Genomic DNA, 12,250 nt, shown 5'->3' on the forward strand with positions numbered 1-12,250 from the left:
GATGGTCAGCATGCTTATTATATCGGTACTGTCAACAAGAAAGCCCGTCTCAGTACAACTCGTGCTCGTCGGTTGCGTCGTTGTCGACCTGGTGTGATAAAATCGTTTCAGTGACGCATAATAGTCGGTCAGTCGTTGGCGTGAGCGCCTTGTTGGTCTCGTATCGACCCAGTGTTACCGCGCCTTACGAGTACGTGAAGTCAGGCATGCACTGCCACCACCAAGTGAGGACCGACGCTGCAAGAAGACTTCGTCAGCAATGTGATGTATTTAAGTGTCGCCCAAGTGCAACGTATGGGTTTTTCATTAAATTTGCTAGCCATCAATCAATGGCGGCAACTACCTGGCTCACGGTGCAGTCCAGACAGTTCGGACAAAGCACTGGCCGCTTTACGTTTTAAAGTGGAGTTGCAGTCTTATGCTACGCATGTTTTTGGCACCACACCGACGTCGAGCTACCAGTAGAATTTCAACGCAGTACATGATACGAGTGTTTGCAGCAGCACGCGTCCGAGTACTCTTTTTTTTTTTCAGGGAACTTTCCAGCGCATGGACACGTGCGCGACCCTTTCAAAATGTTTCGCGACTAATCCGCTAGGGCAAGGCGCATGCGCCGTCGCTTCATGAAAAGGGTGGATTATGAGGACACTCCAGGCGAATTTCCATGGTTGTCCTCGCCGTCGCCGTGATGTACCGTATAAAGCGCAATAAGACCGCGGCCATGCTCCGTATGCTGTAGGTGCGAGGGAAAGAATGCGAGGGTGAGCCGAGAAGGATGGTGTCTTGGTGCGGCGGCGTCTTATCGCGACCGCAAGGGAGGAAGGCGGGGAGGGTGTGCCGGGCCGACTTTTCGCGGGCGCAAGAAGGCGGAGGAAGGAGGGGAGCGGCGAGATGTGCGCTTGCTAGGAGGGAGTACAAGCGCGCGTCTTCGCTTGTACTGCGGCCACGGCTGAGCGCAATTATTTACATCGACATCGTCCAATCTGCAGTGGATTCCAAGGCTAGCCGACCAGAGAAAGCTGATGCCTTTGCGTGGGCGGGGTTCTTGCACGTCTAATTCGTGCCGAAGCGAGAGGTAGCACGAAGGGGAATTCACTCGCAGCTCTTTTCACGCCAGCGTTCTGACAGTGAGCGTCCGCGTTCATCGAGTGAGATGTGTTCATGTTTGCTTGTGCTCGCGTAACACCGTGCTTGTTAATTTAGTAAGCCAATGTGTACAGCAGTTTATACAGCTGATAAACTATCTGTGAACTGTAATCCCGGAAGTCATGCTTTGTATAGCTGTCTAATAATTTGCTATCGCAATCAGTGCTTCGCCTTCGGGTGAAACTTGCATTCCAGGGTGTAAGTTGGATTCCAATGGCAGATCGCGAGCGCTCGCCCGGATCACAACGGATAGTGTTGCTCCGACTGAGATCGCTCTCGTCAAGTCTGCGAATCGAATGCGTGCGCTCCCGCGGGGCACTTCGTACAGGGAAATCAAGTGAGAGAGCGCTAGACTAGAGGTGGATTTAGGTCGGTTGAGTAGCCCTCATCACCATCATCTGGATCATCCCGGCATTCAATGTGTTTGTTTTTCTTCCGTGTCGGAAGAATCATCACTGAACTTGGGAACTTGTAGTACTATTGTATGAAACTCTATACTTGTAGTGTTTGTGTCGGAGCTGTCACTATCCAGGAGCAGGAACAAAAACGCACGTCATGACATAGCGTCCGTGTTTTTCGTGTCGTCCATGTCTGCATGCGACCGCAAACAAGCGACCATGACACGAAGCAGAGACAAGTGAAAGAGGGGTAAGAGGGGCACTTGCCCCTCGACTTTCAAAAATGTGGGGTGTATGTCTGTGGGCTGTTCCAATCTGAAATTGGAACACACAACTCACGCTGAGTAGGACTGCTCCATACAAAGCAGAAAAACTTAATCTGGATCTACCATTGGAATTTAACACTAGTTGCACATCACGCGCGCCGCCGATCGTGGCCAAGTCTCCGGCGAACCAAAGACGGTCACACACGATTAGTGGATAGAGACAATGACGCCTTATTATGTCGCGGCTGCGCCAATCACGGTGCGCGTTCTAGTGCTCCGCACAGGTGGCCGCCGAAGAGCGCGCGCCACGGTATTGTGGCCCGATGTAGCAATATGGTTTGCTGAGAGGATTGCTCACGAACGCTCCTGTACTAGAGGCTTGAGCGACGTCGTTCGTAGATAAGTACTCTTTTATCTTTATTAGCTATTGTTTCGAAGTGTTTCCTTTTGCATGGAGTAAGGGCGCAAATTTTGAATTCTTGGTAAGAGTAGTAAATGTACCGGCTTTGTCTAGGTCTGGCGGCTCCCCCGTTAGGCCTAGGTGGTAGGCGGGACCTATTTGAAAGGCTTATTTAATTCTTTCAGTTAGCTCTTCGGATTCTTACATGGGGTAGGGAGTGCTAATTTTTTATTTTTGTTTGGGATAGCGGTCGAGGTCGGCTTTGCTCGAGTGATTTGGCGAACTTACTCGTTGTGCCTAGGGACTTAGGCCTAGCGATGAAACCGAAGAACGTGAAGGCCGCGGGGGACGGGGAGCAAGTGCAGTGCGACGAGTGCCTGCGATGGTGTTTCCTCGACGAGACTAAATTCCAGAATTTAGCAGACGCGGAGGGGTCTAGCTTCACGCGCAGGTCGTGCGAGGGTGTCAAGGAAGCCGCCCAAAAACTGGAAGGGACTTGGGCACCTAAGTTCGAAGAGCTTAAAGCAGACCTGAGGGAGGAGCAGGAGAAGCGGGTAGCACTGCAGGCGAAAGCTGACAATTTCGGCAAGGTGGAGGCGGCCCAGGCCGCGCAGTTAGTAAGGACCGTGGCCGAGTTTGAGGAAGAAAAAGAAAGGAGCGCCGAACTGGAAAGGCGGCTCGACGCTCTTAAGACGCGGGCAGCGGAGAATGTCGCGTCAGGACATCAAGGCGGTGGCAAAAACTCAAAAAGTAGGGTAGACCCTACAGGCGAACTGGGAGGCAGTGAGCCAGAGCAAGCGGTCGTCAGCTCGCCGCCGGCGAAGCAGCGCAACACGCCCCGAGTGAGGCGACGCTGCAACCACAGGGGCACCGGCGGGCGCGAAGAGAGAGGCAGCGGACACAGGCTGTCGCCGAACGGTTCGCACGCAGAAGGGTCCTTGTGATAGGGGACTCAAACGTGAGGAGGGCTGAACAAGGCATGATGGCGAGAGTGAAGGTGGACGGGCGAGTGCAGGTGGAAGCGCAAGCGGGCAAGGGCATGGCGGAAGCGATGACCAAGGCGGGGGAAGAGGTAGGGGACAGCACGGAGAGCGACAGCATGGTCATTATGCATGCTCGGCTCAACGACGTGCTTAAGGGGAGAAGCCAGGACCTTGAGAGGCATATTGAGACTGGGCTGAGTAAGCTTAGAGAGGCCTCTGGCAGGGCGCATGTGACCATATGCACTATCCCGGAGGTCCAGGGCCAGACTTACCAGATAGAAAGGAAGGTGGTTGAGGCAAATCGGGTCATTAGGAGTCTGAGCGGACGACTCGGGTACAGCGTGATGGAGGTCAACAGGGACGTGTACGGAGCCGGCTCCCGGCTTTTTGTGCAGGATGGCATTCATTACAGTGGTGCCACTGGCAAAGGGATAGGGGGCAGAGAGAGAGTAAAACATCTTTATTAATAATATTTGAATTGCGAGAGCAGTGTGGGAGGAACCTTCAGTCCAGGGTCCCTAAGATGATTCCGGCGATGTTTCGAGCCCGTTGTATCACAGCTCGGAGGACCTCGGGAGGTCCGTCGCGGAGGGCATCGTCCCACATCTCTGTGTTGCGTAGGGGGTAAAGGAGAGTTGGCAAGGGAGGAAAGAGGTTTGCAGTGCACTCAATAGTGACGTAGAAGATTGTGGGCGAGCTGCCACAGCCAGGGCAACGATCTGCATAACAGTGTGGGTAGAATTTATTGAGAGAGACAAGATTTGGAAAAGTTGCGGTTTGTAACTGGCGTAATGCCACTGCTTCCTCCCGCGAGAAGGACGGCGGTGGTGCGGCGTGGGTGCGACGAATGCGTAGGAGGAGATAGGGGGCAGGATATGGGTCGCCAGGCAACAGCTTTTTTAAGGGGACCCAGAACCCTGAAAGAACAAGTGTAGGCGTGGACGATTCGAGGCAGGAGCTACAAACAAGCAAGCATCGGTACTGTAGGCGAGGCGACAGAAATAAGCACCAGAGCCAAATTAAGTCAGACATAGGATTCATTAACATGCAAGGTGGCAGAAATAGGCTAAAACGGGAGGGAATCGAAGAGCAACTAAGGCAGGAGAACTTAATGGTTTATGGGTTTGTAGAGACACATCTTAGGAAAATGGAACAACCGCCCTGGAACCCTGATTATGCATGGGAATACTGCAACAGAGTGCAGGGTAGCAGAGGGGAATCTGAGCACTCATTCATAAAAATACAAATTGGCGAAGGGCCAAACAGGAATGCAAGGAGCATTTATGGCTAAAAGGAAAAGTAGCAGGGGCGAAAACACTTCTAGGCCTCGCATACCTTTGGACAGGATCAAATGCTAGTCAGGAAAAAAAATGTACTGTATAGCAGCGGACGTCAATGAGCTAGGAAAAAGGTTTGAGATAACTGTATTAGGAGACATGAATGCGCATATTGAAGATATGGATGGGTACACAAACTCCACATGTAACATGCTGCTGGATATGTGTGAAGCATAACTTAGTTGTCGGTAACTCTACTGAGAAGTGTGACAGGATCATAACGTGGAAGGTAGGGGGTCGACACTCGACAATAGATTATGCGTTAATCTCACATAGGATGTACGATAGATTAGGAGCCATCATTATAGGTGAATAGGGCTCCACAAGTATAGGTAGCGACCACAAACCTATCAAGTTGAGTTTGAAGAGGGAAACTAAAGCCCGAATGACGCATGAGGAAATGCCAGATGGTATTTTTTACTCAGAAGACCAAGTGGAAATAGCGGCCAAACAAATTGAAGAGGAAATATCAGAGGGGACTGCAACTGATTGGACTTACCAAAGTTAATGAGACTATTTGAGCGTGAGCTAGGTAAGGCGCGAGTCAGGAACACGAGGCAAGGGATACGGAAACTCAAGAGCTGGTGGGATGAAGAGGTTAAGAAAGGCATAAAGAAACGTCAGGAAGACTCCAGGGAACACAGGTATTTCAAAAGTAAGAGAGAACCTGAAACAGAAGTAGAGAGGAAATGGGTAAACTACATAAAATGCAGAAAGGAAGCATCCTATTTGATCAAACGAAAAAATCGAGACAAAAGGGTCCCAATGGCTGTCAGAAATAAGCAATAAAAAAGATAAACAGCCAGCTAGGAAATTCTGGCAACATCTGAACTCCTTGGGTAATAGGACAAGCCTAGAGCCGAGGTATATAGTAACAGCTCAAGGTACTCGGTTAGAAGGAGAGGAGGCAATGGAGCATATAGGAGCCATGATAAGGGAAAAATTTACAGAACAGAGAAATGGTACACGCAGTATGTCGGAGAGGGATAGCCCAGTCAATCCACGGCTTTCGCTTGGATAAAGAAATTGGGCCCGAAATCTAAGAAAGCATTAAGGGAGGTGGTGAGCAAAATGCTAATAGATGGTAAAGTACCTGACGAATGGAGGCTAAGTAGGATGAGAATGATATATAAGGGAAAGGGGGACAAAGCTGACATAAATAACTACCGGCCTATAACAGTGACGTCAGTGGTTTACAGGGTGGTTATGCAGATTATAAAGGACAGACTGCAAGCATGGTTAAAGAACGCGGGGGTGCTTTGAGAGCTACAAAATGGGTTGCGGAAGCATAGGAGGCTATAGAAGACAATCTGTTCTAACACAGTGCATTGAAATAGCTGAAAAGGAACACCCCTGTGGCTGGCTTTTTTGGATATCAAGGGAGCCTATGACAGTGTGCTTCAAGAGGGCTTGTGGGGCATTCTGGAAACTTTAGGAGTGCAAGATGGAGTAATCAATTTTTAAAAGATACCTATAAATGTAACCGGGTGATTATACAATAGGAAAAGCAGGTTTCAGAGCCTGTAATGATTCGGCGGGGGCTTAGACAGGGGTGTCCATTGTCACCTCTGATGTTTATATGCTGTACCTACAAGGTTTAGAGGTCAAAATACAGCAAAGCGGACTCGGCTTCAACCTATCATTTTTCAAACAAGGAAAATTGATTAAACAGTCATTACCAGGACTGATGTATGCGGATGACATTGTAATAGTTGCTGACAATAGAGAAGATCTGCAGGGATTGATGGACATATGTGGTACAGAAGGAGAACCAGATTAGGCTTGAAGTTTAGCAAAGAAAAATCAGCAGTCATGATTTTTAATGATAAAATTTGCGGCAAGCATAAGATACAGGAGGCCACGCTAGAGATAGTCGACAAATACAAGTATCTTGGGGTGTGAGTAAATAATGGCATTGAGTATCTGACAGAGTACGAAAAATATGTAACGACTAAAGGTAACAGAAGTGCAGCGATTATGAAGAGTAGGCCACTGTGGAACTACAATAGGTACGAGGTATTACGAGGGATATGGAAGGGTGTAATGGTTCCAGGCCTGACTTTTGCCAATGCAGTTCTATGTATGAGAGCAGATACCCGGGCACAGTTGGAAACTAGGCAACGTGGTGTGGGTAGGCTCGCTCTGGGAGCCCATGGCAAGACACCAAATCTTGAGGTGCAGGGGGATCTGGGATGGTCTTCTTTCGAGGGCAGAGAGGCTAGTAGCAAGATAGCATTTGAGGAGCGATTGAGAAAAATGGGGGAAATGCGGTGGGCTAGGAAGGTTTTCAGTTACTTATACACGAGGAATGTTGACACAAGGTGGAGGAAGCGAACTAGAAAATTGTCAAACAAATACTTGGGCAGCAGTGGGGAGACAGGCAAGGAATAATCCGTCAAGAAAAATGTTAAGGAGACAGAGAGGGGCATGTGGAAAACAGAGATGCAAACCAAATTAGCATTAGAAACACACAGGACGTTTAAGCAAGAAATAGCCAAAGAAAATATTTACGATAACTCTAAGGGAAGTTCATTGTTGTTTGAGGCCAGGACAGGTGTACTGCAAACTAAAACGTACGCAGCCAGATACCAGGAGATAGATTTGTTGTGTGGGGCGTGTGGAGAGGAGGAGGAAACAGCTGAACACCTGATGCTTGTAAACAACTTCACCCTGCAGTTGAATGTAACGGGGAACTATTCAAAGCTTTGGGTTTAAAGACAGTGAAAGTAAAACAGACTTTGAACAGGTAGAAATAACTAGACAGAGGCTATCTGATTGGTGAATAATATCAACACAAAAGTAAAGGAGTAAATACATTGGTATGCATGCATATAGTACCATTCAAGGCTAGGTGGCACGCGCCGCCGCCACCCGATTCAAAGGGTTGCGCCTCATTCATCCATCCATCCATCTATGAGCAATGTCGGCAGAAGGACGACGCTCGTGAAGTTGGGAAAGGGGCGTCGACAGTGGAGAGGAGTATAAATTGTCGGTCTATGCCCACGGAGACGAGAATTGCCAGAACCGAGCCGTGAACAGCTTCGCTGTAAAATCATGTTAAAATTTGTCACGGCTAAAATTTGTCACGAAGGCACACGATTTAGTTGCGTCGTCTGCTAGAATTGCGTTGCGTGCCTGCGTGGAAGTTGTATCAGATGCAAGGCAATCCATTGCCAGCTTTGTTCGCATGTTTGTTGGTTTTGCTGCAGTGGCGAGGATTTTGTGCGAGCAGTCAAGCAAGCCGGGGCAAGCACATGGCAAACATGTGAATGTCAACAGCTAGCTGGCTGCGTGTAATTGTGACTACTGCCGCTACCGAACTTTGTCATCGTGATTGCATGGATGTATCAGTGAGTTTGGCATTGTCATCGTGTCGTCACTGTTTACCGCGAAATCGGGCGCTGTTTAGTCAAGCGCAGTCTAGCGCAATTTTAAGGTCATCGCGCGAGCGTCGACCGGCCTAGCGGCCCGTTTCGGAACAGAGAAGTGGTTCGTTGCGAGAAAGGAGTGGAAATCAAGATTCCGCATTGTTCCCTCCCTCTCTGGCTGTTCCATGCTGCAACAATCACTTCCGCGACAAACTCGCCACCCTTTCTCTCTGTTTATAATACCGAAGAATACGTTGCTCTCAATATCATCGCTGCTACATGTTCCCTGAAAAGAAAAAGAAAAAAAGGCGCCTTCCTCAGACAGGAGTGACTGCAGTACAGTGTACGTTTGTCTTATTCTCGTTCACTATAACTGCAGCTTAAGAATAGAAAAAAGAGTGAGGGAAGCTGACCTGATAACTCCCGCTCATTGAGAGGATTCTGAGCCGTGGCGCTGTTCTTGTTCAAAGAAATTCAACAAGAGGGGACACTCGGCGAAAACTGGCAGCAGGACACGCGTCACGCCTAGTGGTAGCCCCATATTAGCCCCATCCGTTAGCTGACGCGAGCATCGGAAAAAAAGAATGTGAAATGAACGTACAGTGCTTTTTTTTTTTCACGCTAAAACTAAAATGTTTTGCGTATGAATTAGCTTATACTTTGCGAGTTATTTTTCTTGTGTTACCTAGCAACATGTAGACAGGAATTCCTTCGTCCACAACACGCTAACGGCACGCCAGACGTATTTTCCGTTCCAGATCTAGTCTAGGTGGTTCTGGCCAGACGCGCCAGAGGCATGCGTCATGCGGCGGACACGCCACTGAAGCGAGCGAGGCTGGCTTCGCATGTGGGCTTCGCCTGTTCGGCGACCAGCCAACTTTAGATGTATACTTTTGGGCTCCCGGCGTATTCTTGCGTTCCTCCTGTACTTCGACACGGCACCACTGCACTATTGGATGATGGCACAAGGTGAGACAATTTGTTTGACAGTCCGCGATGAATTTCAAGCAATTTAGGCTTTTACGGCACGGAACCGGGACTTGGGATGTGCAGTTAGCGAAGAGCAGCTCGGCTGTTTTGTCGTAGTTAACTTGAGTTAGTGACTCGTACTGGGATATGTTTGCGACGCTTTCTGTGAGCCCCAATATTTATTGTAACTTATTTGAGTAGTTTTTGGGCACGCTCACCACACCCGGCTGAACGAAAAGCAGTTCGGCCATATGACCAGTGGCGTAGCTAGGTCGTCTGGCACCCGGGGCCCATAGGTCTTCTGTCACCCCCCCTCCCCCCCCCGCCCACCCTGGGTGTAGCCGGCGGAAAGAGGGGTGTCTTCAGACGTATATGACACCCCCTCCCCCACTGGCCCCTTGCACCCGAGACCCACGCACCCCCCCCCCCCCCCCCTCCTGCGCGAAACTGCGTATGACGCAGTTTCGCGTGTACTGAATCTTGCCGGGATAAGTTCGTGACGCTTTGCCTGACCCCTAACATTAGTATAACTACAATTTCGTAAGTTTTCGGGATACTTTTGACGCACGCTCGCCGCGCGTGGCGTTGTGACGCACTTAGCAAAAAGCAGCCTGGCCGCAGTGACAACGTTTGGTGTGTACTGAATCTTTAAGTGGGACAAGTTTGTGACGCTTTCTATGGCCCCTAACCTATACCTTCTTTCGGTACTCACGCTTGTCGAAAGCACGACGAGCGAGTGCCAGGAGTGATAACACAGGAGTGTGTTGCATGCGCCGGCAGAGCACTTCAAAGATAACGCCGAGGAGCTCACAAACCAACAACCCCAAAATTCTGTCTTCGGAACGACTGAAAATAGGCTTTGCACCCACGCATTTGTCTTGAGTGCGAGGAGAAGGCATTCTGCGAGCGTCTAGCGTCTGGCTGAGAGCCTAGTTGTGTTGTGGCCACCTCTGTGTAGGTAGCGTACCATCGCGTCGGCAGAGGCAAAGTTGTTTTGGAAATGCACAGTCGCCTGGCTGTGTATTTGTGCTCTTAAAAAGTGGATTAAATATAGCGCGGTAATGGGGGAATGCTTGGAAATCAGATGTTTGCTTCCTATTTGATGGTATTCTTTGGCATGAGTCTGGTATTTTCTACGCCATGTATGCAAATGCGAATTGCTTTTGTTTGTAATGCCACCCGTTCACCACTTTCGCACGCTTCTTCTCTACGCCCACTATTCACATGCTTATAGTTTACTTCTTTCAGCTGAGGCCGTCCGGTGGAGCTTCGTACGGGAACTACTGCTGCTTACCTGGTGCGATAACGTGGTATGAATGCACAAACATGCCCGAAACGAGCATTTATATAGAGTGAAATAAACATTTCCTCATTTGCAATGCGTCTTGCGTCTATTTTATGAAATTGCACGTGACAGAGATTCTATGGAGGCTTGTGAAGATAGTTCGCAATCATTTTTTTACTGAATAATAAAATGATTTCGCACTAAGACCACGCGCGGTTGAACAGCAGAAGCCAAAAAAGAAAAAAACATACCGCGCCGATCAGCGCAGCCGGCGCAACGCGTGCCATTTAGCGTTCAAAGCTCGCGCGCCCAAAACAGCAACCACACTTCTGCAGAAGCACGGTGTGCAGAAGTGTTGTTCAGGTGCTAATCCCATCCACTCGGTGCGCTACAGTCGCTATTTAAATCTAAAATTATATATTTTTATAGTTTGGCTATACTTACTACTTACTTTACTTTACTAAGCACGCGAAAAAACGCCTGCCAATTCCCCCCCCCCCCCCCCCATAGTGGGTATGCGCCACTGTCTGGGATACAAGACAAGACAATCCGGCCGTTCGCGATTTGAGATTGTGAATGCCGCGATGCTTTCAAATCACGCTAGGCTGTAACCAGCAGTTTCCCACCATCACTTTTTTCCACAGTGCGACCCTTTTAGCTGTAGCTGGTGGTAAGAGCCTTTTAAGTGCATATTGAACACTTGCACAACAGTCGCATAAAAACACCAAGGAGAAGAGGCGACGCTGCATGCGTGTTGTTACATAGTTGTGCGGCGCAGACGCTTGTTTCGGTGCTTTTCGGATTACGCGTGGTGACCGGGACCGGACGGACAGACGACTGCGAGAGCGCCGTGACTACGACAAATAGATGAGTTCTTTCCTTTAATATTTTGAGAATTTAGATTTAGGCTAGTTTTTAGATCTAGGCTAGTCAGGTGAAGTGCTCGCGAAAGAGCAGGTGACCTAACGGCCGGGTCTTTTCCGGCCGGCATCTATAGATTTGCAGGGCTCATTTGTGAGTTAACTAGTTTAGACAGGTAGTTAATATTTCTTTTCTATGTGATCGGCTTTCTGCGGTAGGCATAATTTTATTTGAGCTCGTGGTTGCAAGTTTTTTTTTTTTTCTAGCTTTTGTGGTAGCGATAATAGTGCTGTTAAGATGGTCAAGCAACTGAAGGTTAAATGCAAGGAGTATGAGGCGTCGGTGAATTGAAAGGAAACGCGGTTCGAATCTGTAGAGGAGGCCGAAGGCGCGGATTTTATGTGCAAATGCTGCGTGTTAAGTGCACACCTGGACAGGGCTGACAAAGCGAACACCAACCTAGCGTTATGTATGGATGCTCTAGAGAAAGAGCTACAGGCATAGAGGGCAGAGAAGCGCAAACTTCAAGAGCTGCTTAGTAAATTGTTGGACGAAAACCCAGTGACAACAATGCCAACCACGGTATGTCCTTGGGAAATCTTGAAAAGATATGCGGATATCCCTAGGACGTGCGAAGAAACTCCCGCGGACATCTCTCGCATATCTTTTTGGCCGCAGTTTCTGTATACCACGGAGGTCCGCAGGAAATCCCTGTGGATTTTCATTGACCTTAATGAGGACATTGGTCAAATATGAAATGTCCCAGAGGATATTTACAGGACTCGAAGAGAACATATTGATCCTTTTTGTCGAGTGGTATGGGATGACCATGGGAATTTTTACAGGACTCGACAAGGACATAGTTGTAAATGATTCTTGTAGACAAACAGGTGTTCTTGCAGGTAGCTCGGAGGCATTAAAAGCACCCAAAGCTACCCAGGAAGACAAAGCAGTGTGAGCGGTTAAAAGGAAACAGAAATAATGTTGCCTTGCCTGCACCACTCTAACAATGGGTTATTCAGAAAGACAGGACAAAGCACTTCTACAAATATGCCATGTCGGAAGGTTGCTTCAGTCACTAGAAATGCAAGAAAGTTGCATGCAAAACGTGGCGAAGATGAGTACATAATTTTTGTAGCAGTCATAATTCTATTCGTACAAGTGTAGTGTTTATTGCAGAGTTCCAGTAAATTTCGAGGTATATATACCTCACTGAACCGAGAGCTTCAACATCAAA

At 48.7% G+C, this 12,250-nt stretch overlaps 1 protein-coding gene across 1 annotated transcript; it reads left to right on the forward strand.

The window, feature by feature from the left end:
- Positions 1-2,918: 2,918 nt before the first annotated feature.
- On the forward strand, positions 2,919-4,128 carry LOC142558286 (uncharacterized). Its single transcript, XM_075670440.1, has 3 exons — positions 2,919-2,960; positions 3,076-3,642; positions 4,066-4,128. The coding sequence occupies exons 1-3, from the start codon at positions 2,919-2,921 to the stop codon at positions 4,126-4,128; spliced, it is 672 nt and encodes a 223-aa protein (XP_075526555.1).
- Positions 4,129-12,250: the final 8,122 nt, after the last annotated feature.

Source organism: Dermacentor variabilis, chromosome 9 (assembly GCF_050947875.1).
Source record: "Dermacentor variabilis isolate Ectoservices chromosome 9, ASM5094787v1, whole genome shotgun sequence".
In the NCBI taxonomy this organism is placed as follows: domain Eukaryota; kingdom Metazoa; phylum Arthropoda; class Arachnida; order Ixodida; family Ixodidae; genus Dermacentor; species Dermacentor variabilis.

What these genes read in the sequence shown, in the direction of transcription:
- LOC142558286 (XM_075670440.1), top strand. Translation starts at nt 2,919, where the DNA reads ATGTCGCGTCAGGACATCAAGGCGGTGGCAAAAACTCAAAAA. An exon ending in CGGTGGCAAAAACTCAAAAA is followed by an intron (nt 2,961 to 3,075) that starts GTAGGGTAGACC and finishes CTGCAACCACAG; the next exon opens with GGGCACCGGCGGGCGCGAAG. An exon ending in GGATAGGGGGCAGAGAGAGA is followed by an intron (nt 3,643 to 4,065) that starts GTAAAACATCTT and finishes GATAGGGGGCAG; the next exon opens with GATATGGGTCGCCAGGCAAC.